This window comes from Nannobrachium achirus (assembly GCF_963921795.1).
Source record: "Nannobrachium achirus genome assembly, chromosome: 18".
Classification (NCBI taxonomy): domain Eukaryota; kingdom Metazoa; phylum Chordata; class Actinopteri; order Myctophiformes; family Myctophidae; genus Nannobrachium; species Nannobrachium achirus.
Window position 1 is genome coordinate 46,922,750 of NC_137825.1, and position 26,958 is coordinate 46,949,707.

The 26,958-nt window shown below is 41.6% G+C and overlaps 1 protein-coding gene across 1 annotated transcript; it reads left to right on the plus strand.

Moving 5' to 3' along the window:
* LOC308303146 (uncharacterized protein) lies at positions 1 to 26,717 on the plus strand (the record flags this gene model as incomplete). The annotated part of the gene is made up of 19 exons (XM_080747469.1): positions 1 to 135; positions 904 to 1,103; positions 2,338 to 2,481; positions 4,355 to 4,463; positions 4,738 to 4,915; positions 5,493 to 5,634; positions 9,026 to 9,166; positions 12,683 to 12,806; positions 13,633 to 13,823; positions 14,194 to 14,331; positions 15,080 to 15,191; positions 15,355 to 15,532; positions 15,919 to 16,060; positions 17,732 to 17,872; positions 18,219 to 18,342; positions 20,806 to 20,996; positions 21,269 to 21,406; positions 25,481 to 25,621; positions 26,657 to 26,717. 19 exons carry the CDS (start codon positions 1 to 3, stop codon positions 26,715 to 26,717), a joined length of 2,730 nt encoding a protein of 909 aa, XP_080603595.1.
* Between the last annotated feature and the right edge of the window lie 241 nt (positions 26,718 to 26,958).

Genomic DNA, 26,958 nt, shown 5'->3' on the forward strand with positions numbered 1-26,958 from the left:
ATGAGTGTCTCTTCAGTAGCAGTGGTGTTGCTGTTGCTCTGTGGAGCCCAGCATGCAGGAGCCGAACATACCAACTTTTTTGGAGCTGTCGTAACCCATTACCCAAAGGACACGTACGCAAATGGAACTGTGACGGTAGGTACAGGTCAAGATTATTATATTAAACTTTTTTTTAATTAAACTAATAAGATAAAGAAAACTAGAATGGACTTTATGTGACTTAAATAAAAGGGAGGCTTTATTAAAGCAGCACTTCTTTTGTATATAAGGGAGGCTTTATTAAAGCAGCACTTCTTTTGTATATAATGTAATTTTAGATAGTGCTGCTTTAAGAACAAACCAACTGAAACTGTAATATGTGTTGAAAAAATGATCTAAAACTAAAATCATTAAAAAAAATCCATTTAACTGTTCCAGTTTTAAGCCATGTTAAAGCCCTGTGCCACAATGAAAAACATTCATTGGGCTAAAAACGGACCCCAAAAGACTGTGAAAATTGATGACTCATCACTAAACCATCGTTTTGAGTGGCCATTTCTTGCCCAAGGAATGTTTTTCCTGCAAAACAAATGATTGCAATGGATTCAGAATAATTAAAAATCCCTAGTTTGACCCCTCACATCCCACTTAAAGCAGATTTTTTTCCAGTCATTTTTTCCTTTATATTGTAGTGTATAGTAAGTGAAGGTAGGTAGGTCGTTTTCAAAACTTTGCCCTGGTGGGATTCCTTGGGACTTTTTTTCCCTCACTAAGGACATATTGAGGATACAAAATCAGTTGAGTTTGATACTATTGCAATTTGTTTGAGGTTTAGCCTAATTTTGGCCTAAAATGACTGGACTATTACTGTAAATAGACTGAGACAGCATCATGTAATGTATAACTTTGATCTCATAATTACAGGTGGTTCTGCGCTATAAGACAGCCTTCACATATTGCATAGATGCATACACATCGGGTTGTGATGCTGGGGACTGTGGCAATGAGACCCTACGGGAGGGGAACACGGTGCATTGGCAGAAGCAGAACAACACACCCGAGTGGTGTCAACGAGAAGGAATCATGACTCGACTGGTTCCCAGCAACGATTACTTCTCTGTGTTGTGAGTGATGAGAGATTCTCTATATGTACAACAAAATACAATACAATTTTAAAGGTAAAATGATTGAAAATGGGAAATGCTGAAGTAAAGTACAAATACTCAAAATCTTACTTAAAGTGGGCGTGTCACGCCGAAAACAGCTAATTAAGGCTATCAAATTATACTATCTTTTGATGATGTCAAATTATGTTAAATTACCCAATCAAATTAATTTATTGTAGTACATGTACTGAAAGTAGTACTTTCTGTACACAGTGGCACGTGCACACATCGACATCAAAGGGGGCTTGAGCCCCTGACTCTTTATCCATCTGTAAAAAGTTCCCTCTCCAGACCATGAATGCAGTTTTTTACTGTGGTGAAAGAAATGCAAACGCCCTCTTTCCATGCCATACCTGAACGCAGCTCCTGAACTTGCAGCATCTTATGTTGAAATAATTGCCCTCTTTTAGAAATGTCAGCCCCTGCCTCTCTAACATTATCTGCACATCCCTGTCACACACAGCCGCGCGCACACGCAGCAGCATGCAATGGCCACACTGTAGTTAATGTTTTCCTTGTGTCGTCGTCAGGTTGTCTTGGTCGGATGTGCTAGCATAGGCTAGGATAACTAGTTTGTGTAATGGAGGATGAAAGTTTGTTTCCAAAGCCACGGTACGAGCGATTTTAATCCCAACGGCAATGATAAAGGAGAGTCCAGGCCAGTAACGTGGAGGTAGCGATCTGTCCACTTTGCCATAAAAAGGTGCCAGTCAGACGTGCTGCTATGTGTGTGCGTGCGTGCGTGCGTGCGTGCGTGCGTGCGTGCGTGCGTGCATGCATGCGTGCGTGTATCGTATTGAATTGAGAAAAATGGCATTGGCACATCACTAACCGGAAGTGGTTCACCATATAGGGGCAGAGGTATGTTTGTGTATCGTGCAAAATGTGAAAATAGTAGATCTACAAGCTCATGAGGCATTGTGATGCGACTGATTGTGAGCTTGTAGATATGCAAATTTTTATAATTAAATAAAAAAAAAGCCTACACGCCCAAATTAGGGATAGTTTATTACATTATTTATTTAATTCGTTTAATTAACTGTTGCACCCCTACGTGTTTTAAATTTACATTTACTTTACTGCTTCATCTGAGACAGTGTGAGGAAAATGTGTTAGGCCTATTCATAATTACTTATACTGTTGTCTGTCAACCTTTTTATAATAATAACAATATTAATCTCATCTCCCACAGTTTTACGTTACGAGGTGGTAGTTGGACAAATAACACAAACAACATCGTGAACTGGTATGTCGTAACGACAGTGGACCCCAGGACCAGATCAGACACTGGGAAAGCCAACAGGTCTCCTCAGACCACCATCATACCTTCACTACGGTAACATTAAAATGGATGCTCAAATGTGTACTTTGGTCAAACTGGCGGCAGAGGGCAGCCTTATGCAAGAATTCATGTGAATTGAGCCGCTTCGCCTGCCATACATTCAGAGCATAGAAATGCATTTTCTAGAACAGATCCAGAGAAAACAGCAAGGAAGTGATTTGGGACTCCATTATTGCTAACGTGCGGTGGATTTTTGAGAGCAGCATTACGGGAGATGTTTGTACTGTACACGGCGGCACGACACCCCATCAGCTTACAGTCATCAGACGAGGTAAAAAGAACGAGCTGTATTGGCAACGCGCCGCCGTCAAAATTGGGGCGAACGGGAACGTCCAAAGCAGTAAAAGAGTTAACACAATAAAATACCCTAAATATGATTAGTTATTATCTCCGCCCAGCCGAAAGTCATGGCCGAGACTATGTTTTCGCCCCCCTTTCGCATGTCCTTCCTTCTGTGGACAGCTAATCTCCGGCACTATTGGCACGATGGCAGCGAAACCGTACACGCACACTGCCTGGGTGCCAGAGCAGAACCTCTGCCCCCAATTTCTCACATGGGCCTGTTACGGTGCCACCAGGAGGTGGGTTTGTGCAAAAGACTTGTTTGGACAGTACTCAAAATGCCTCAAATCACACAGAGTGCGATTTCTGGGATTTTGTTTTTCAAATCAGCCTCATGGTGGCGCTATAACAGGCCGATTCGTGTTTTTTTCTTTTCTTTTTCTTTTCTATAACTCCACCAATGCAGTGTAAAACTGTATGTGTATGCACACTCCCCTGAGGCCATGAAGGGGTTTGGTCCGTTTTGAACGTTTTGATCATGATCGCTGCTTGCGATTTCCGTGACATTTTGCACACAAATTCCCACTATAGGTCAAGGAACAAATGCCACCCTTTTCACATTGGCATGTTAGAGCGCCACCAGCAGTTAAATTTGAGCAAAACATTTTTGAAACACAACCTCAACTGGACCATCTCGCCCCCACAGTCAAGACTGCCAGTTAAAGGGGCTCCAACATAAAATATATATTTTATATAAATATTGGTCCACACGTTTTTTATACAGGTTTTAGCCTAAACAACCACTCGGATAATTACATTTCATGTTCTGTCTGTCTCTAATTCCAAGCCATTTCAGATGCAGTATTGGCAATGGGGCGCTGTATTTGGGCTAAATTGAAATGACACAGATAAGATACCATGGCACCATGCTAATCTTCTCTATCTTGTTCCAATTTTAGCATGGCACCATACTAATTTTCTCTGTATCGTTCCAATTTTAGCATGGTACCACGATGAGAGCCACGTAGAGTTTTTTAGTACCAATTTTAGTATCACACTTGACTTTACCTTTATCCTCCCAAAAAGTACCGCCCCCTTCTCTAGGGGGCCCAATAAGAAATGAGCCCCTTTGTGACATAAAGAAGGGCTGATGACATACACAAAGGCTTGATTTCAAAAGAGTACCGCTCAGACCCGCCCATTCAGAAAATCACTGAAATGAAAGGCAAGACTTAGAGTTAATGAATGTTTTTTGGGGGCTGTAAGAGACACTGGGAAGACCAAAAAACAAGAAAAAAATGAAAAATTTGAAATTCATGGTGGGGCCAAAATAAAAATACAAAATGACACTTTTTAATTAATAGCGTTTTGGCCTCAAGTCTTTCTCAGCATGTCAAGAAAGTGGTCAGTGGTGTTGTGTGTACCAGAAGGGAATGATAGACACAGACATGACAAGAACCCCCCCCCCTCCTGAATACTACTAGTACTTACTTCTTACTACTAGTACTTACTTTCTGCTAATTATAGAATCTCATTCTGTCTCTCATTTTCTTTATGTGTCCATCCATCTCTTTTTGTCTCTCAGAGTTCCTTCTAACTGTGTGAGAAACTTCAACCTGTTAGCATTTGACCCAGATGGAGACCAGGTTAAATGCAATGGTTCTCAATTTCCTTCTGTTCTCACCATATCACCCGTGAGTTGAATGCTTTTATTTTGTAAATAAGAACATAGATCACATCATACTGATGCTAATACACATTATTTTATGTTCATTTAATTCTGGTGCTAACACAAATTTGTATTAACATTACATTTATTTTACAACTATAATCATGATTACTGCTATCATTAGTCTGTATTTCTTTTTCTATAATCACGTCTTCTTAGAAATGTGAGCCATTGTTTCACATTTTTTCTCCTCTGTTTTTGTACTCTTCCTGTCCTGTGTTCCTTCTCTCTTCTTTCAGGATTGTACTTTGTCATTTTCTGCCACCAACAGCAGTAATGAGGGTCTCTATGTTGTCCAGTTGGAAATGAATGACTATCCCAACCAGAATATCACCCTCACAGACACTGGAGGATCTCAGTACGATAGAACTACCAGCGACTGGATCAGCATTATACCTCTACAGTTTGTTATCAGAGGTACTCAGCAAAACCCTTAGTTATTCTAAAAATGTACCCTTGCAGGTTTATTTCCATAGGGGTTCATGCAACTACTCAACCAGTAAATGTGCTAATAAAGTAAATAGATCAAGGATCTTAAACAGGGGGTCCAGGACCTCTAGGGGGTCCTCAGAGTTACTACAGGGGGTCCTCCAAATAGTTGAGCGATTTGAACTTTTTTTCTTCTTTTTCATATCAACCATTTGTACCCTAGTGTCCACATTCTGAGAACTTTAGCCAAACATAGACGATCTACAAGATCACAACGCCTTGCGCTTCGAGACGTTGTGAGCTTGTACAACAACAGCTTGTTGTTGTGAGTTACATGAATCCAATTGATATGAATCCAAAATACACTGATGATTGTGCTGTCAAACAATAAAACTATGGAATCTCTGAAATGGTTGTGGGGCTCCCTGCTTCATCTCTCTCTCAACTAAGGGGACCTTGGCCTGAAATCGTGAAGACCCTTGAAATAGATCATGCAATTAAATGATAAATAAACAAAATAAAACTTAAAGGCATCAAAATGTTTATATTTCCCCTTTGTGTTCAGTGGATGGAGCAGTACCCAGCTGTACAGAGGGACAGTATCTACCCAGGTTCCTGCCTCCCACCCCGGCTAACAGAGCACAGCTCTACACGCCTGTTGGTCACACACTGGAAATCACCATCAACACAGAGGCAACAAACTCCACGTGAGTAAAAGACAACAAGACTGAGGCCCTCTAGTTTGAGAGCAGTAAACTGAAGCATTCAGCCTACAATTACACATCAATGAGCAATTTATATAATTTCCACTCAAATGTGTCTCTGTGTTCCACTGACACCATGCAAGCTTGACTAATGAGCTCTTTCTGATCTCTTTCTACTGTATCCTATAATGCAGTTAAACAGGAACAGCTTTCCTTCCCAGGATGTGGGAATTCATTAAGTCAATGGCCGCATTTCCCAAAGCGCAGGTCGTACGAAGCCCTTCGCAAGGCTGCGGTCCTTGCGATGACGGTGTTTCTCAAACGCGCTCGTAAGCGCCACTCTCAAAACAGCCTACGCATGCCCTTAGGCTGGCCAGAGCCTTGTAGTTCTGCAAACTCTGGCTCCATGTGAAAGGAGATGATGCAACTCTCCCTGAAACTCTCCTTGAATGGCTCTGGGGTTCGATTGATAGGACGTCAGCAGCTGCGCTCCCAAATGAATTTCAGCTGTTGGTTTGTGTAATTGTACTCGGCCCATCAATAAAACATACAACGCTGAAAATTAACAAACTTTTAGCACTGTTGGTAGCAGCTAAACTGACTGTACAAACCCCTTGTTTTAATTAGAAATTACATGCTTTAAGGTTAAGCGCTGTTGCCTGTTGGTAGGCCTATAACTGACTGCACAAAGTGACTTAACTGCCGTCTTAAATATTTTTTATTTTATTTTATAGGCTAGGCCTACTATGACAGTATTGTAGACTAGAGTATTGGTTCTCAAAATGAGACTCGGGGACTCTCTGTGTGAAGCGGGAGTCGAACCCGAGGCTCTCAGTCATTATTCCAACTCACAACTTGTCATGCTAATAAGCCTGTGTTTAGCTACTATGGCTGTTGTCCGCCCCTTCTTGGCTGTAATAACTATAGGGCTACAATTAGTTATATATATATGAACCAATGGACCCTCATCATCCTAGCCTGATTTCAGACTCAGCGCTGGAGAACCAGTCCGCTCAGAGAGTGGGCTGAAGCCAGACGATCATCATCCTACACTCTCAAAATGTGAGTTGCATTTTGGAACCATTTGGTTCCTAACTTCCAAACTAAAATATAACAGCCCTGCCTCTTTAGCTCAGTGTTGTGTTGGCACGAGGGGCTAAAGAGGCAGGGCTGTTATATTTTAGTTTGGAAGTTTGCATGTTAATGGTTCCAAAATGCAACTCCCATTTTGAGAGTGTAGGATGATGATGAGTGGACTGGTTCTCCAGCGCGTCGATCGTGTTAGCATGAGGGGTTGTGTGTTGGACTGGCAAGTGGATGTTCCGAGTTCTATCACCGCTTCCACACATCACTGCATGTCTTTTAGCTGGGGAAATGGGAACCCCACTGGTCCACGGACCCACTTAACAAATATAAGCGTGTTATTTTTTAAGTAAGTGTGTGTTGTGTTGTGTTGTGGTGCGCTATTTCTCAGTAGCCTATAACAAAGCAAGCGACACGCATAACATAAAACACATAGTTCATCTTTGTATTTTTTATTTATTTCTTATACAAATATAAATATATAGTTCACTTGTTTATTTTGTATAGCAGGTGTGTAGAATAGCCTACTCTGCCATCCACTAGACTTAGATAGCTTTTTTTAAATATACTTTCATAGTTATACTTAGTTATATAGTGCTAATTTTTCTACGAAGGGTGCTTACGGGCGCCCCCAGGCGCACCCTTAAAAAAGCCATCGTAAAGCCCTTTGCACACAGGCGCGTTTAACCGCACGGATAAAACGGACAATATATTTTTTTGAAAAGAAAACAATGATTCTCTATGACCTCATGCACACCGGCTCCGAATTAGCCGTGCGACGAGTGGCTGCCGCCGTGCGTTTTTTTCTCGATCGAACCCAGTTCGATTTGTGCGTCTTGTCGCATGCGGTAAAAAACTCATCACTCCTTTTATGACTCCTTTTTGGATCCGCAGCGCCGATTCCGCACAGCCTTGCACACCAAATCCAATGTGTTTTATTCATGCCGCAAACGAAAAAAACGCAACTGTCCTGTGTGCAAAGGGCTTAAGACAGGTCTGCAGCACCCGTGGGAAACTTGCAGGAAAGGTGTTTACTTCTAAAATCCTCCTTACGATGGGTTTCCTGGAGCCATTCGTAAGGTGTGCTTTCAACCGTCGTCACAGCCATTTGGTTCCATTGTACACTCTCGACCAGTTTCCTGAAAGCCCTCGTTGCTCTTGATTGACAGGTGCCAGCGCAGGCTATGAAGGCGTTCTTGAAACATTTTTGGTCTCTACGACCATGCCTGAGCTTACGAGCGCTCAAAATCGCTTTGGGAAACCCCGCCATTAACTGTCACTCTAACCCCAATCTGGGAACCCATCTGCAAAAAGGGGGGGGGGATTTATTTTTGTTCCCCCTTTGAAGCCCAGGATCTCTGAAACTCTCTTTATAAATCAACCTGACCATGGATCGGTTGCTGTACCAATTTGTGCACCAACCAGTCTGCCGTAACCAGTGGTTTATACAGTATACACAAGCAAATGTATAGATATATGATTTACAGAAAATGTATTGCTGTATTATTGTCTCCACCAGCCGAAGGCTGAGGGAGAGTATGTTTTCCCCTCCGTCCGTCCGTGTGTCCGTCCGTCCGTCCGTCCGTCCGTCCGTCCGTGCGTGCGTCCTCGCAGTTTGTGAGCACCTAATCTCAGTCGTCGTTGGCCCGGACGCTGCCAAAGTGAGCACACACACTCCCTGGATGGCAATCTAGAACCTCTGCCCCACATTTTTCAAATCAGCCTCATGGTGGCGCTATAACAGGCCGATTTGTGTGGCCTGGTTGTTACCAGCTAATCTCCGGCGCCGTTGGCCCGATCGCTGCCAAACTGAGCACACACACTCCCTGGATACCAAATCAGAACCTCTGCCCCACAATTTTCAAATCAGCCTCATGGTGGCGCTATAACAGGCCGATTTGTGTGGCCTGGTGGAGACCTGTGCTCGGAAGAGCACTGCTTCTAGTATTTAGAATATTTTAATCTCTCTTTTTTTCTGAAATGTTTAGAAATGTTCATAACAGATATGTTAAAAGAGCTTGTAAATGTTGCAAGAGTCCCTTCCTAGAAATGAACGAATCTATTCCTATATTAATAGTACTGTCCACCAACTGGCAATTTTTTCACAATTTTCATTAGGCCTGTAGGAGTAAGTGACCAAGGTACTAACACGTTGTCCTTTGGGAGTAAAACTCATTAGGCCTGTAGGAGTAAGTGACCAAGGTACTAACACGTTGTCCTTTGGTATATGTCTAAAGTGTTTTCTGAAATGAAGTAATGTTGGTTAAACCTAGACTTTTGAACCATGTTCTCTTCTCTGGTGGTGTTGTAGGGTCTCTGAGCTGTTGTTCAGTGGACCCCACAACATGATCCTGACTGGATCAGCACAGGGACAGTTCCTCCTGAGATGGACGCCATCACAGTCAGAGGATGGAGAACATCACCCTGTATGCTTTGTTGCTCAGACCAACAGGTCAGCATCCATTTAAATGATATGTCTGTCTGTCTGTCTGTCTGTCTGTCTGTCTGTCTGTCTGTCTGTGTCTGTGTCTGTGTCTGTGTCAGGGACGTGCTGGCCATTGGCGGGACAACTACCGAACGGCCGGTCCATTCCCGGCCGGTCCAGGCCGGCAATTAAAAAGAAAAATGAAAAAAAAAGAAAAAAAACATTGGTCGCTGGTAATTACGGTAACCGCCTTCGATCCATTTTGAGGGCTGGGTGGCCCACAAAGTAAATACAACTCATGTAATCTCTTATGATCTGAAATGGCCAATCTTTGACTTAGCAGCAGCACTATAGAGAGAGATCTCTCTCTCATGGCTGCCACCGCCTATGTTGCCAGTATTGCCATAGCAACACTACTTTTCCTGGTGGTATTGCCTGGCAACACCACACTCATATGGATTATATGGCATTTTATTTAGTTTTGAGCATTTTTTTAATTAGAATATAAACCTAGAAAATGTGGTTAAAAACTAAATGTAGGCCTACATCGTCATGTACCATGTACAAGGTTTTGATTGATTGATTGATTGAAGGCTTTATTAGAAGTTTGCATAGGAAAATGTACAGATTCATGACGGTACAGTTCACTGGTACAAGGTCTACTAAAAGGAGATCCATGAAAAGACTAAGCTTATTTCAACAGGAAACCATTTAAGTATCTCATATAACATTGAATGACAGACAAATAGAACACAGTACTATGCAGTAGATATGTAAAGAAAAGGGAAAAAAAAAGAAAGAAAAAAAAAGGCAGCGGCGGATGATTCAAATGAGAGGAAATATCTCAGAAGCAATGCCCAAATGCGGCTATAAAAACTAAATATAGCAAAACTACCGAGAATGTATAAAATATTTCAACCAACACAAATCAATCAACACTTTTTTTTCTTTGACCATAAATACTTAATAAACTCCTTATTGTCTATGCCAATAAAATGTAAAATGTGTAGCACACACATTTTGCAATGATAGTATGTCTGCACATTTTCAGAAATGTTTCTCATTATTTATTTATTTATTTACTTGGCCTTCAATGACATGCCCAAAATGGAGCATGCCAGGTTACATATTCTGAAGAAATAAGACTTCCAGTAGGTTAAGACAGGCATTAAACATGGCATGGTGAAAGTCTATTCCGTATTTGGGATTTCAATATTTGGGTCTTATCAGTACATTTAGTACTTCCATCACACATTACTTGAGCCAAAGAGCCATTTAGGTGCAGAGGTGAGTGGCTGTGTGTCATATGCTTATTGTAGAGATTGCTGGCTTGTCAGAGGTTAGTTGAGGTGAGGAGGAGATCAAGTTCTACCAGTTCTACCTTATCAATCCAAAACAATTTTTTGCTATGGTAGAAGCTACCGGTACCATACCAAAAAATAGTGTTGGACAGTTGTGGTTTATTTCCATGTGGGTGATATCTTGATGAGAAATCTTCTATCATGATGAGAAAGTCTTAGACCTTGCAGAGTTGTGATGCAAGATATGTGGAACAATGGAAATAGAAAGGTCATGTACTGTACCATTGATTGGATAATGATAAAGGGCATGGCAGGATTTAAAGGAATGCAGTGTCACAACTACTTTCATGCAATGTCTCCTAACTTTATTCAGAGGTGAGCAGATTTATAAGCTGGAGGTCTGATGGTGATTGTGGACCCTAGGCTGTGGTCAGTGGTTTCCACTGATTATGATTTTGGAGTGTTACCACAGCATATTGTTATTTTTGGACACTTTCAAACACTTTCTCTGAAGGGTTTACTTGTGCAGTGCTGCCCTCCTTTAGCCTGACACTCAGCCTGAATTGACATTTTGTTTCACTTATTCAGTCTGAAAGTGCTTCCCCCCCAGAGCTGTTTCTGGGATGGGCGTTGCCAAAGAGGCAGTCTTCTGTGTTTGGTTCACTGTCTGACCAACACAACAGTAGCAAAGCAGATGACGTAGTGTTGTTATGTGTGGCTGGCTAGTGGCTAGCCTGTTGCTTGCTAGTGCTACTTGCTAACCAAAGAAACAGCAGGAATAGGAGCACAACGAATATTAGTATAATGTCTGCTACTGATGTTTCATAGCGAGATCGATACGATCGCATTGTACCGCATTTTACCGCAACGATGTGTGCGGTCCGGTCCGGCGGCGGTGAATCGCACATGAGTTCTGGGAAAACCCCACCCACGCTGATCACAAGACGCTGATTCACAACGCTGATTCGCCATACGGATTTCCAAGCGAGGAAAACCTCTTCAGTGAGAGCAACAGGGTGGCTAGCGATTCAGGGTCTGAACCAGGCTAGCCCTCCTTTGCTTTTGTAGCAAATAGATCCTTCTGAACAATGCGGTCCCATTGACTTTAGTTGTTTCATTGTCTGACCATAGGTTTCTCCAACAAACGATTAAACACACGTTTTGCTATTTTCAGGGAATTAAGGTTATTATCAAATATTACTTCTAGCTGTCTTGTTCTCATCTGATGCAATCATGTACAGTACCATGTACAGTACCACACATCTGCAACATAATAATGAGCAAGCTAAGATGAGTTTCTTAAGACATTTTTGAATTTAAATGATGCAACAAAGTAAATGATCAGAACAGTACTAACCCTATTCACCCTGAACTGTCAGCTTTTTTACTTAGCTTTTTTTCCTTGTATATTAAAGTTAATGGGACACCGACTCTAGCGGGTGATAACATCAATTAAGCTACTTCTCAGAAAGGGTTATCATACCAAAATATAAACTAGAGACATGTACGAAGAAGAAAATCCAAAAATGTTACGGCCATTGGGTGGTACCAACATTTGTATTAGCCCCTGTACTAATAGCGCTGAGTAGCAGCAACCCACAGAGCAATCACATTGGGCCCACTGGCTTGTCTATCATGTGAACACTGGTCCTGCCAAAGACCTCCCCTGCCCCTTCTTTGTATATACTTACTGTTTGTATAGACTTACTGTTTTTTTTTGTTCTTCTCTTTTACCGAACATATCTACTGCATAGTACTGTGTTCTATTCATCTGTCATTCAATGTTATATGAGATACTTAAATGGTTTCCTGTGGAAATAAGCTTAGTCTTTTCTAGGATCTCTTTTTAGTAGACCTTGTACCAGTGAACTGTACCGTCATTAAACTGTACCTTTTCCTATGCAAACTTCTAATAACTTCTAATAAACTTCCAATTCCTTTTCCCGGGCTGAATCAGGGGCCCAGCACGTCCCTGGTCTGTGTGTGTGTCTGTCTGTCTGTCTGTGTGTCTGTCTGTCTGTCCATATAACCACTTTTTAGTGTTTTGTTTTAGAGCATTGTTTCAAAGAGTACCAGAAAGTGGATCACTTTTGTTTATCTATGATCTCAATTCCAATCTATGATTTATGTATTCATGTATTCATATTGCTTTATCTCCACTGCTGCAACCACAGACATGATCCCAGAATTAACATTAAGGTAAAACAAAAGTCCTGCTTATTAAACATATTTGTTTTCTCAGCACGGCCACATATCAGTCGGAGCTTCGCTGTGTCATTGTCAGTGTCTCAAAAGATCCGAACAACTTTTATGGAACTGTCCTGACCTATGAGCCAAAGGACACGTACGCAAATGGAACTATGACGGTAGGAACCAGACAAGTTAATTACCATTAAGACTCCCTAATCGGGAGATAAGCGACCGTCAGGTGAGGTCACATGTATACACAAAGAGGGCTGTAAGTGGCATTGCTTCCTGAGTGTAGGGGGTTGTGTGTGGCAAATGTATTGCGTTGGTTGGCACAGAGAATGTGGGGTTTAGCAGTGACATGGTTGTGTTTATGTCGTAGGAGATATGTTAGTATGTATAGGTGCAAATTGTAGGAGCTGTGTCCATAAATATGTTTTTCAAGAACTGGCCTCAAGGTGGCGCTAGAAGAGGGGAATGTGAGAAAAGAGGAGATCATCGATGACATGTGTGTAGACATACTGTGTACCGATTTTTGTGATTTTAGGGCAACATCTGTAGGAGCAGTGTCCAAAAATGTGTTGTAAAAAATCGGCCTGAAGGTGGCACTAAATGGGACAGATCCATGTTGATGACATGTGTGTAGACATACTGTGTACCGATTTGCGTGATTTTAGGGCAAGAATTGTAGGAGCTGTGTCCATAAATGTGTTTTGCAAGAACCGGCCTCATGGTGGCACTAGAAGAGGGGCATTTGAGAAAAGAGGGGTAGAGGTTGTGGTTTGGCAGGCAAGAAGTGTGTGTGGAAAATATCACATGGATAGGGGCAATGATGGCGGCACATGGATAGGGGCAATGATGGCGGAGATATGAGCAGGGCAAAAGTGTGATGTGACGTGACAGACACTGACTGACGGACGGACAGACAGACAGGCGGTGGAGGTTTTGATAGTAGACCTGACGTTCGTAATTATTCACTTTTATAACATTACCTCATAATTACAGGTGGTTCTGCGCTATAAGACAGCCTTCACATCTTGCAATGATTCAGACACATGGGAGTGTTATCCTGGGATCGGGGACTGTGGCAATGAGACCCTACTGGAGGTGAATACGGTGCAGAAAAACACAGAGTGGTGTCAACAAGAAGGAATCATGACTCGACTGGTTCCCATCAACGATTACTTCTGGATGCAGTGAGTGAAGGATTCGCTGTGACACAACAAAAACAATGAGACTTTAAATAATATTTTCAGGTTTTACACACATTTGTTTTTTTATTTGTAATCCCCCCAACCCCTACCCCCCCCCCCCCCCCCCCCCGCCGCCTATAATCACATGCCCAAAATAGAGATAGTTAATTGATTACTTTAATTAAATCCTTTTTTTTCCTGAATCAATATAGTTTGATTAACTCTCGCACCCTATGTATTTTTCATTTACAATCTTCTATTTTTGTTTCTCAATTGCTTCATCTGACACAATGTGAGAACATTTATGCCAGAAATACCAAACCACTTTAATAATGAGGAACAATAATAATAATAATAATAACATCTCCGACAGGTTAAGAGGTGGTAACTGGATAAGTAACAGAAACAACATTGTGAACTGGCTGTCTTATACATTGGTGAACCTCAGGACCAGATCTGACACTGGGAAAGCCAACAGGTCTCCTCAGACCACCATCATACCTTCACTACGGTAACACAATACACTTCTCTTTTGTTCTTATACTCATCACTAACATCATCATCATCATCATCATTCTATAAGTTACCAAATATTTCTGTTCTTGGCCAGACTACCTACTGTAGGCTTGACTCAGGCATGCAAACAGAGTAGGGGTGCATGCACACACACAACGCACACATGCCAATTTTGGGGGGAAATAATAATAATAATATTAGTAATAATAATAATAATTGTGTAAATATATCTAATATCTCAAACTAAAATTATTTGAGCTAATAAAGTTGATCAGTAATTCATATTTTTCTTTATGCCCTGATGTATAGATTATGCATACAATTGTATGTACGTATGTGTAGAGATAATATATCCACTATTCAAGATAACATGAAAAGCAGTAAAGGTTCTTGAGAACGGAACTTTGAACACGTAACGTGCTGTCAGGCTACATTGAGCCAGGCGATGCATTTTGTGGTAAACGGGCCACTCCCACACACGTGAATTGGCCTGTTATAGCACCACCATGAGGCCAATTTGGAAAGTGTAGTGTCGCAGTTGTCCTTGGCAAAGTGGTGACGTCCCAGCAATCAGGCGCAGCATTTTGTGGAAAACGGGCCACTCCCCGGGGGGCGGTGGGGGTGTATTTATAATACATTGTACTATATACTTCTAGTAAAAACAAGTGGAAAATAAACTAATTACATAATCTCATTCTGTCTCTCTCTTTCTGTGTTTCCTTCTGTCTCTCTTTGTCTCTCAGAGTTCCTTCTAACTGTGTGAGAAACTTCAACATGTTAGCATTTGACCCAGATGGAGACCAGGTTAAATGCGGGCTTTATGGTGCTCTTCCTTCTTTTCTCAAGATATCAACCGTGAGTTGAATGCTTTTATTTTGTAAATAATAACATAGATAACATCATGCAAACATTTATTTTGTACTATAATCATGATTGCTGTTATAATTAGTCTTTACTGTTTTTTTGTCTAAACTTTTTTGAACTCTTCCTGTCCTGTGTTCTTTCTCTCTTCTTTCAGGATTGTACTTTGTCATTTTCTGCCACCAACAGCAGTAATGAGGGTCTCTATGTTGTTCGGTTGTGGATGGGTGACTATCCCAACCAGAATATCAACATCACAGACGCTGGAGGATCAGTACACCATCAGTCCACCATCAGTTCTCTCTGCTATGTACATCCACAGTTTGTTGTCAAAGGTACACAGCAAAACCCTCAGTGACGATATCTACTGCATAGTACTGTGTTTTATCTGTCTGTCATTCAATGTTATATTAGATACAGATACTGTACATAAAGGTTTCCTGTGTAAATAGGCCGAAAAGCTTATAGGATCTCCTTTTAATTGACCTTGTCCCAGTGAACTGTACAGTCATGAAACTGTAGCTTTTCCTATGCAAACGTCTAATAAAGTCTTCAAACAATCAATCAATCAATCAATCAATCAATCAATCAATCAATCAATCAATCAAAAAAAATCCTGGCAACTCAACCAGTTAATGTGCTAATAAATTAAATAGATGATAAATCTAACATATTAAGACATAAAGCCATTCAAATGTTTATATTCCCCCTTTGTGTTCAGTGGATGGAGCAGTACCCAGCTGTACAGAGGGACAGTATCTACCCAGGTTCCTGCCTCCCACCCCGGCTAACAGAGCACAGCTCTACACCTGTGTTGGTTACACACTGGAAATCACCATCAACACAGAGGCAACAAACTCCACGTGAGTAAAAGACAACAAGACTGAGGCCCTCCAGTACAGTAAACTACAGAGCATTCAGCCTAGAACTACACAGCAGTGTTTTCAATTCCACTGAGGAAATAGCATCAGGGTTGAGATTATTGTTCATTTATATAGTGAAAAATGTTCGCCGACTACCTTTTTTCACTGACAAAAACAAAATAAAGCTAAGCTATGATGACTAAAATTATAACTAAATAATTTATATTGACAAATTCCTCAACAAATAAAAACTAGACAAAAACAACAACAAAAACAAGCTATTTTTTCCGTTACCGACCATTAAAACCCACCTGCGTGGAAGTTTGGTAAACATGAAAAAGAAAAAAAAGGAGTGCAGCCTCCTTTTAGCTCATGCGTCCTCTTCAAAAGACAGACGCTCCCCAGCGTTAAACTGTACAGTAACTCGGTGCCGTGGCGTTGTTATGGGGGCTCTACCGGAGTTAAATGGCCGCGTCCGAATCCACCGTTGCCCACCGCCGTCCAGATACGGCGGGTGGTATCCACACGATCCGATGATGTAGGCATGGTAGCAGGAAAGGTCGACCTAAAACAAAGTCGACCTCATTCGCACGAGGTCTGTGGCCTTAAGCTAGATTCAGAACAGACCAAAATCAAATCTTTGCTTCTGGGGGTCCCTGGAACAAAATATTTTGCGATGGGGGTCCGTGACCCAATAAATGTTTGTTTTAGGTTGAACTTTCCTGTATTCGTAGGCATGTAGCTCCACTTTAATACCCTGCCGACGCGGACTTTTACACACGGTCAACTAAAGGCACGGACGCCACTAATATTTCCTCGTTTGTGAGGAACGATCAACACGTCTATTACAAGCGGACGCAGCAGCTTCTGTCGTTGTTTCGTGTGGGACACGGAGCACCAGAAGTCCAGAACAGTGAGTGATTTCCTGGTTTCAAGATGACGCGCATTGCAGAGCTGCGGAGATGAAAGGAATGCGATTGGCTGACTGGAGTAACTTGTGAAAGGGAGTATAGGTTTTGTGAATGAAGTGATGGGAGAATTACGTTGCATCAGGGGGCGGACCACCTTTGTGGCAACAGAAAGAACAGGGAATTATAGGTCTTAAATACTTAATTAACGCCGTTATTGTTTGGGAAATGTAACTGGTAACGATCCCTCTATAGTGCCATGAGTAACTTGTTTGTTCCTCCCTTGCCACCAAACCTAACGTCGCTACGTAGCGACTCGCTACGTAAGTTACGTCGTTAGTTATAACGTTGTTACACCCAACACTGGCCATCAGTACTGTGACTCAAATCTGTCTCTGTGGGTGTGTACAGTATGTTGTTCCTGATGCGGGCATGTCAGCAGTATTCCACTGACAACGTGCAAGGAATTAATTTATTCATTAACCATCACCCTAACTCTGGATCGGTTGCTGTAGCAATTTGTGCAGCAACCAGCCTGCCGTAACGTAAACTTCCTGAACTTTAAAGTGTGTTTTTTGCCCTGTGATGTTAATGTATCAGATGCCATTTGTGTTGTCCTTGTCCATGTGTAAAGGATTTCTGCACATTTGTCATACAGAATGAAAGTCATTTAGTTGGTGTTTTGTTATCCTGTGGTGTCCCTTCTGAAGGTCTAAAAATCTAAATTAAAACATTTGAAACATGTTTTCTGTTGGTGTTATAGGGTCTCTGAGCTGTTGTTCAGTGGACCCCACAACATGATCCTGACTGGATCAGCACAGGGACAGTTCATCCTGAGATGGACGCCATCACAGTCAGAGTATGGAGAACATCACCCTGTCTGCTTTGTTGCTCAGACCAACAGGTCAGCATCCATTTAAATCTGTCTGTCTGTCTGTCTGTCTGTCTGTCTGTCTGTCTGTCTGTCTGTCTGTCTGTCTGTCCATAAACACTTTTGAGTGTATTATATTAGAGCATTGTATTAAGAGAGTACCAGAAAGTCAATCACTTTTTTTAAATCTATTATCTCAATCTCAATCTATGATTGTGATGAAAAAGAAGAATATATATATATATATATATATATATATATATATATATATATATATATATATAGCTTTATCTCCACTGCTGCAACCACAGACGTGATCCCACAATTAACATTAAGGTAAAACAAAAGTCCTGCTTATTAAACATATTTGTTTTTTCAGCGCGGCCACATATCAGTCGGAGCTTCGCTGTGTCATTGTCAGTGTCTCAACAGAACCGAACAACTTTTATGGAACTGTCCTGACCTATGAGCCAAAGGACACGTACGCAAATGGAACTATGACGGTAGGAACCGGACAAGATTATTAAGTGTGCCTGCCATGCAATGGCAAAACACTTATTGTAATCCGCCATACTTAGTTAGTTCACAATAATGATCCCACAAATTTCGGCACGTAATAACTGCCGCACGATTTACCCCCGCAATATAGGCTATACATCAAAATGTGCGGCTCGGCCGGGAATGGTGTGCTATTACTTTTCTTGCCGATCCGCGCTACCATGGCGACGTAATTCGCAAAAGAACGATGCCCAAAAACCCCATTGACTTTGAAAGAAAGAAAAAAAAAAAAAAAGAAACTTTGGTTTGCACACACTTAGCGAGCTGCAGGCACACTTAAATTTTCATGCAAATTTCGGCACGTAATAACTGCCGCATGATTTACGCCACCCCCGCAATATATACATCAAAACGTGCGGGTCGGCCGGGAATGGGGTGCTATTACTTTTCTTTCCGATCCGCGTTACCATGGCGACGTAATTCGCAAAAAACAACGCCCAAAAACCCAATTGACTTTGAATGGGGGAAAGCAGAACAAAACAGATACTTTGGCACCACGTAACTCTGGCATACTTTTGCCTAGCAACGTGATTTCAACTTTAAAACGCTCACACGACTTTGGACTTTTTCCGGCCAATAGGGACGAGCTGTAATTGATTAAGCCCCGCCCCGTCTGTAACAGGAAGTGCCCTTCGCCAAACAGGAAGTGCCTCTATATCTTATCAACCATTTGTCGTACAGACACGTGGGTGGTGTCATATGACTTGATTAAGAGTCCTTAACCTTAATTGGTGCTTCCTTCGCCAAACAGGAAGTGCCCTTTGCCAAACAGGAAGTGCCTCTATATCTCATGAACCGTTTGTCGTACAGACGCGTGGGTGGTGTCATATGACTTGATTAAGAGTCTTTAACCTTAATTGGTGCTTCCTTCGCCAAACAGGAAGTGCCCTTCGCCAAACAGGAAGTGCCTCTATATCTCATGAACCGTTTGTCGTACAGACGCGTGGGTGATGTCATATGCCTTGATTAAGAGTCCTTAACCTTTATTGGTACTTCCTTCGCCAAACAGGAAGTGCCCTTCGCCAAACAGGAAGTGCCTCTATATCTCATGAACCGTTTGTCGTACAGACGCTTGGGTGGTGTCATATGACTTGATTAAGAGTCCTCAACCTTTATTGGTGCTTCCTTCGCCAAACAGGAAGCGCCCTTCGCCAAACAGGAAGTTCCTCTATATATCGTGAACCATTTGTCGTACAGACGTGTGGGTGGTGTCATATGACTTGATTAGAGTCCTTAACCTTAATTGGTTTAACTTAGTCCCGCTCCCTCCTCTGATTGGCCGAAGCTCTATTTGGCCATATCTGTACTTCCCAACACGTTACTGGTCTCAAACTTGGTGGGTGGTCCCACGGCCCCACTGGTTAACCGCTGCTCCCGCTAATGTTAAAGCTAAAAATGCTAATGGTAAAAATGCTAATACTAAAAAAAATATATAATAACAAATGCTAAAGCTAAAAAAGCTAATGTTAATAATGGTAATGCTATTGCTAATGTTAACAAATGCTAATGTTAACAAATGCTATTAAATAATGCAAAAATGCTAATGCTAAAATGCTAATTAAAATGCTAAAAATGCTAAAGCTAATGTTAATAAAAATTCTAAAATGGTTAATGCTAAAAACGATAATGTTAAAGCAAAAAATGCTAATGTTAAAAAAAATCTAACGCTAATGCTAACACCAACCGCTACACAAGGTTGCACGCACTTAGCGAGCTGCAGGCACACTTAACTCTCCTACTGCCAGATTATTTATTTATTTATTGGGTCTGGTGCCATCAAAAAGCGGCTTACCTTTGCGACGTTATAGTAGATAGACAGACAGACATTTATTTTTTTATTTTTATTTTTTTTGGTTGTGCAATAGTGCACTTTGGTCTGCCAGGCAGCAGAGGGCGGCGTTATGCAAGAATGAATGTGAATTTGCCTGTTATGTGTTGAAGAAGAAGAAGACCAGTCACTGGCCACAGAGCCTTACAGCCAGAGGAAATCAACAAGGAAGTGAATTGTTCTCCGTTGATCTAACGCATAATGGATTTTTTACACCATCACCGCGGAAAATGGGTTTACAGTAGACGGCCGTGCGACCCCTCATCAGCTTACAGTCATCAGACGAACGAACCGAACGAGCGCCGTATTGGCGGAGAGGTCTTGCGAAATCGGGCGAACGTGAACGTTCAAAGCGTTGGGAGAGTTAAAATTCTAGTTATAGTTAATCCTAACCAAATAATGAAAACAAAACATTTTTTTAACAATTTTACTTTTCAAAAAATATAACTATATTGATAAAACTAATAAAGTCATAGAGAAGATGCCAATTTTAGGTTTTAGTTTGAGCAAAATTACGAAACAGAGATAGGATCAAAGTAATGTAATGTATAACTTTTATAACATTATCTCATAATTACAGGTGGTTCTGCGCTATAAGACAGCCTTCACATCATGCAATGATTCAGACACATGGGAGTGTTATCCTGGGATCGGGGACTGTGGCAATGAGACCCTACTGGAGGTAAACACGGTGCTGAACAACACAGAGTGGTGTCAACAAGAAGGAATCATGACTCGACTGGTTCCCATCAACGATTTCTTCTGGATGCAGTGAGTGAAGAGGGATTCACTATGACACAACAAAAACAATATAATCACATGCCCAAAATAGAGATAGTTAATTGATTACTTTAATTAAATAACAATATACATTTTTTTCTGAATCAATATAGTTTGATTAACTATCGCACCCTATGTATTTTTCATTTACAATCTTCTATTTTTGTTTCTCAATTGCTTCATCTGACACAATGTGAGAACATTTATGCCAGAAATACCAAACCACTTTAATAATAATAATAATAATAAATCATCTCCGACAGGTTAAAAGGTGGTAACTGGATAAGTAACAGAAACAACATTGTGAACTGGCTGTCTTATACATTGGTGAACCTCAGGACCAGATCTGACACGGGGAAAGCCAACAGGTCTCCTCAGACCACTATCATACCTTCACTACGGTAACACAATACACTTCTCTTTTGTTCTTATACTCATCACTAACATCATCATCATCATCATCATCATCATTCTATAAGTCACTAAATCTTTCTGTTCTTGGCCAGACTACTTACTGTAGGCTTGACTCAGGCATGCAAACAGAGTAGGGGTGCATGCACACACACAACGCACACATGCTAATTTTGGGGGAAAAAATTAATAACTAGAAGCAGTGCTCTTCCGAGCACAGGTCTCCACCAGGCCGTGCGTCCTGGTGGTGCTACTGTATAATAGGCCAATGTAAAAAGGGTGGCATATGTTCTTCACCTTAGATCTTTCATGGCAGTCGGACGCTGCATGCATGATTTCAAGCATTGTGTTCCAAAAATGTGTTTTTCTAAAGTCTACCTGCTGGTGGCGCTATAACAGGACAATGTTAAAAAGGTAGCATTTGTTCCTTGACCTAGTGGGAATATGTGTGGCAAATGTCACGGTAATCGCAAGCTGCGTTGATGATTTGAGGCATTTTGTTCAAAAACGGAGCAATCCTGCAAACTTTGGAAGCTAATATTAGCCAATCAGGATGGAATGTGAAATATCAGACGGATTGGACTTGATCACATGACTATAGAGATACTGTGTACCGATTTGCATGATTTTTGGATAAAATCTCAAGGAGTAATATCCAAAAATGTGTTTTACATAAGTCAGGCCAAAGGTGGCGCTATAAAAGGCTGATGTGAAAAATGCAGGGCAAAGGTTTATCCTTAGCCTCTAGGGAGTGCGCTTACAAAGTTTGAAACTGATCGGTGGAGTTATAGGTAAAACCACAAATCGGGCTGTTATAGCGCCACCATGAGGCTGATTAAAAAAAAATTAAGTGGCATTTCTTCCTCGGCCTAGTGGGAACGTGTGTGCGCGATTTCATGATAATTGCACTTTGCGTTTGTGATTTGAGGCATTTTGTTCAAAACGGCTCAATCCCACAAACTTTGGAAGCCAATCTTAGCCAATCAGGATGGAATATGCAAAATCGGACAGATCCGTGTCGATCACATGACTGTCGAGATATTGCCTACCGATTTGTAGGATTTTTGGACAAAATCTGTAAGAGTAGTGCACAGAAATGTGTTTAGCAAACATTGGCCACTAGTTGGCGCTAGAAAAGGCCCATTTGAAAAATTTAGGGCAGAGGTTCTAGATTGGCATCCAGGGAATGTGTGTGCTCACTTTGGCAGCGACCGGGCCAACGGTGACTGAGATTTGGCGCTCACAAACTGCGAGGACGCACGGACGGACGGACGGACGGACGCACGGACGCACGCACGGACGGACACACGGACGGAGGGGAAAACATACTCTCCCTCAGCCTTCGGCTGGTGGAGACAATAATAATTGTGCAGAGCAGATGTGTAAATATCTGTAATATCTCAAACAAAAATGATTTGAGCTAATAAAGTCGATCAGTAATTCATATTTTTCTTTATGCCCTGATTGATAGATTATGCATACAATTGTATGTACGTATGTGTAGAGATAATCCACTATTCAAGATAACATGAAAAGCAGTAAAGGTTCTTGAGAACGGAACTTCGAACACGTAACGTGCTTTCAGGCTACATTGAGCCAGGCGCTGCATTTTGTGGTAAACGGGCCACTCCCACACACTCGCCAAAATGTGAATTGGCCTGTTATAGCACCACCATGAGGCCAATTTGGAAAGTGTAGTGTCGCAGTTGTCCTTGGCAAAGTGGTGACGTCCCAGCAATCAGGCGCAGCATTTTGTGGAAAACGGGCCACTCCCCGGGGGGCGGTGGGGGTGTATTTATAATACATTGTACTATATACTTCTAGTAAAACAAAGGGGAAAATAAACGAATTACATAATCTCATTCTGTCTCTCTCTTTCTGTGTTTCCTTCTGTCTCTCAGAGTTCCTTCTAACTGTGTGAGAAACTTCAACCTGTTAGCATTTGACCCAGATGGAGACCAGGTTAAATGCGGGCTTTATGGTGCTCTTCCTTCTTTTCTCAAGATATCAACCGTGAGTTGAATGCTTTTATTTTGTAAATAAGAACATAGATCACATCATGCAAACATTTATTTTGTACTATACTCATGATTACTGTTATAATTAGTCTCTACTGTTTTTTGTCTAGGCTTTTTTTTAACTCTTCCTGTCCTGTGTTCTTTCTCTCTTCTTTCAGGATTGTACTTTGTCATTTTCTGCCACCAACAGCAGTAATGAGGGTCTCTATGTTGTTCGGTTGTGGATGGGTGACTATCCCAACCAGAATATCAACATCACAGACACTGGAGGATCAGTACACCATCAGTACACCATCAGTTCTCTCTGCTATGTACATCCACAGTTTGTTGTCAAAGGTACACAGCAAAACCCTCAGTGACGATATCTACTGCATAGTACTGTGTTTTATCCGTCTGTCATTCAATGTTATATTAGATACAGACACTGTACATAAAGGTTTTCCTGTGTAAATAGGCCGAAAAGCTTACTAGGATCTCCTTTTAATTGACCTTGTTCCAGTGAACTGTACAGTCGTGAAACTGTAGCTTTTCCTATGCAAACGTCTAATAAAGACTTAAATCAATCAATCAATCAATCAATCAATCAATCAAACAAACAATCAAAAGAAATCCTGGCAACTCAACCAGTTAATGTGCTAATAAATTAAATAGATGATAAATCTAACATATTAAGACATAAAGCCATTCAAATGTTTATATTCCCCCTTTGTGTTCAGTGGATGGAGCAGTACCCAGCTGTACAGAGGGACAGTATCTACCCAGGTTCCTGCCTCCCACCCCGGCTAACAGAGCACAGCTCTACACCCTTGTTGGTCACACACTGGAAATCACCATCAACACAGAGGCAACAAACTCCACGTGAGTAAAAGACAACAAGACTGAGGCCCTCCAGTACAGTAAACTGGAGCATTCAGACTAGAACTACACAGCAGTGTTTTCAATTCCACTGAGGCAATAGCATCAGGGTTGAGATTATTGTTGATTTCTATAGTTAAACATGTTCGTCGACTGCCTTTTTTCACTGACAAAAACAAAATAAAGCTAAGCTATGATGGCTAAAATTATGACTAAATAATGTATATTGACAAATTCCTCAACAAATAAAAACTAGACAAAAAAGTTAAAAGAGGGACTAGTGGAGAAGAGAACCAGTAGAACTAAGACACGTTGCTTCTTACTTGGTTGCGTGTTGGTGTCACACTCCGAAAATAGCAGATCGGGTGTGTATGTTGTAGATCTGCTATGCCATCAGCAGTGTTGGGTATCGTTACATTTTGAAGTAACTCGTTAGGTTACTTTCGTTTTACTGACTTGAAAAATAAATCTGTTCCGTTACTCCGCTAACCAATGAGAACAGTAACTTAACAAGCTATTTTTTCCGTTACCGACCATTAAAACCCACCTGCGTGGAAGTTTGGTAAACATGAAAAAGAGTGCAGCCTCCTTTTAGCTCATGCGTCCTCTTCAAAAGACAGACGCTCCCCAGCGTTAAACTGTACAGTACCTCGGTGCCGTGGCGTTGTTATGGCGGCTCTACCGGAGTTAAATGGCCGGGTCCGAATCCACCGTTGCCCACCGCCGTCCAGATACGGCGGGTGGTATCCACACGATCCGATGATGTAGGCATGGTAGCAGCAAAGGTCAACCTAAAACAAAGTCGACCTCATTCACACGACCGTGCGTTTCCAAACAGGTCTGTGGCCTTAAGCTAGATGCAGAATGGACAAAAATCAAATCTTTGCTTCTGGGGGTCCCTGGAACAAAATATTTTGCGATGGGGGTCCGTGGCCCAATAAATATCATTCTGGGGGTCCTTGATATGAAAAGTTTGAGAAAGTGTTTTTGTTCACGGATGGACCCCGTGAAATATTTTGTTCCAGGGACCCCCAGAAGCAAAGATTAGATTTTGGTCTATTCTGCATCTAGCTTAAGGCCACAGACTCGTTGGGAAAATAGTGTTTTGTTGTCCTTTGGTGTCCCTTCTGAAGGTCTGAAAATGTAAATTAAAACATTTGAACCATGTTCTCTTCTCTGGTGGTGTTGTAGGGTCTCTGAGCTGTTGTTCAGTGGACCCCACAACATGATCCTGACTGGATCAGCACAGGGACAGTTCATCCTGAGATGGACGCCATCACAGTCAGAGGATGGAGAACATCACCCTGTCTGCTTTGTTGCTCAGACCAACAGGTCAGCATCCATTTAAATTATGTGTCTGTCTGTCTGTCTGTCTGTCTGTCTGTCTGTCTGTCTGTCTGTCTGTCTGTCTGTCTGTTTAACCTTTTAAAATGTATTGTATTGTTTCATTATGTCATTATGCACAACCTGCTGACTGCTACAGACTGCTACAGTCAAAATGTTGGTTTAAATTTAAGTATATGCATCACGGCTGAAGAGCTGTGCGGCCTTTCTTTTGAACCATTATTCACAATGCGTGGTCAACACCTCACCAAGCTAGGTGTGTGTTTCTCTCTTTGTGCTTTCCTGACATCTCTCTCCATTCTGTGGTCACTAAACAGCAAAGAGTTTCACCTGCTCATCAAGGAGCTGCAGGATTATCCTGATCGTTACATTGTTTTTGAATGAGTTTGAATACAATGACCCTAAAATGCAAGTTATGATATCTTCAGTACCATATAGTGGGGCCCAGACCCCAGATTGGGAAATACTGACTTACACAGCCCTGGTTAGGCAACCCAGCCTGGGTTACACCCCGCCACTCCGACATGTCTCCTTTCCGACATGTCTCCATTCCGACACTAACCCTATCTCTAACCCTTACCCTAAACTTAACCTCTATGGAAGTGTTGCCACTCCGACAATAAGAAGTCAATTTCGGAGTGGCGACATGTCGGAATGGAGAGCGACACCCCCCAGCCTGGTGGTGATATGCGCTCCACAGATCACTGCTTTCTAGTTACAGGCTACAGCTGATAGTAGCTACAAACTCTGAATGGCCGTAGATAAAGTTTAATTGGCTGGATAATAACTAAGCCCAAAAAACATTAATCCAACACCACTAGGAAAAACTATTATTCAAAGCAATAGTTTAGTATCATTAACCAATGTATTAAGCACTGTATAGTGTAGTTCACCATTTAGTTTGTTTTACTTTTTGCCGCATTTTGGTGGGAAAAATCTATTTCATTTTAATAGCTTACAGTCGTCACATGAAAACCATTAAGATAAAACAAAACTCCTGCATAAACCTATTTGTTTTCTCAGTGCGGCCATATACCAGTCAGAGCTTCGCTGTGTCATCATCAGTGTCTCAAATGGTGGGTGAAACTACACCTGTTTACTACTGCACCATATTTCACATTCCATCAGTGATGATGTGGTTTGAGGAATTAAATGTGTCATCTTTATGTTCTCCACCTGTAGCAGCTACAACCACAACACCATCTACTGCTACACCCACACCATCTGCTGCTACACCCACACCATCTGCTGCTACACCCACACCATCTACTGCTACAACCACACCCACACCATCCTCTGCTACATCCACAACATCTGCTGCTACA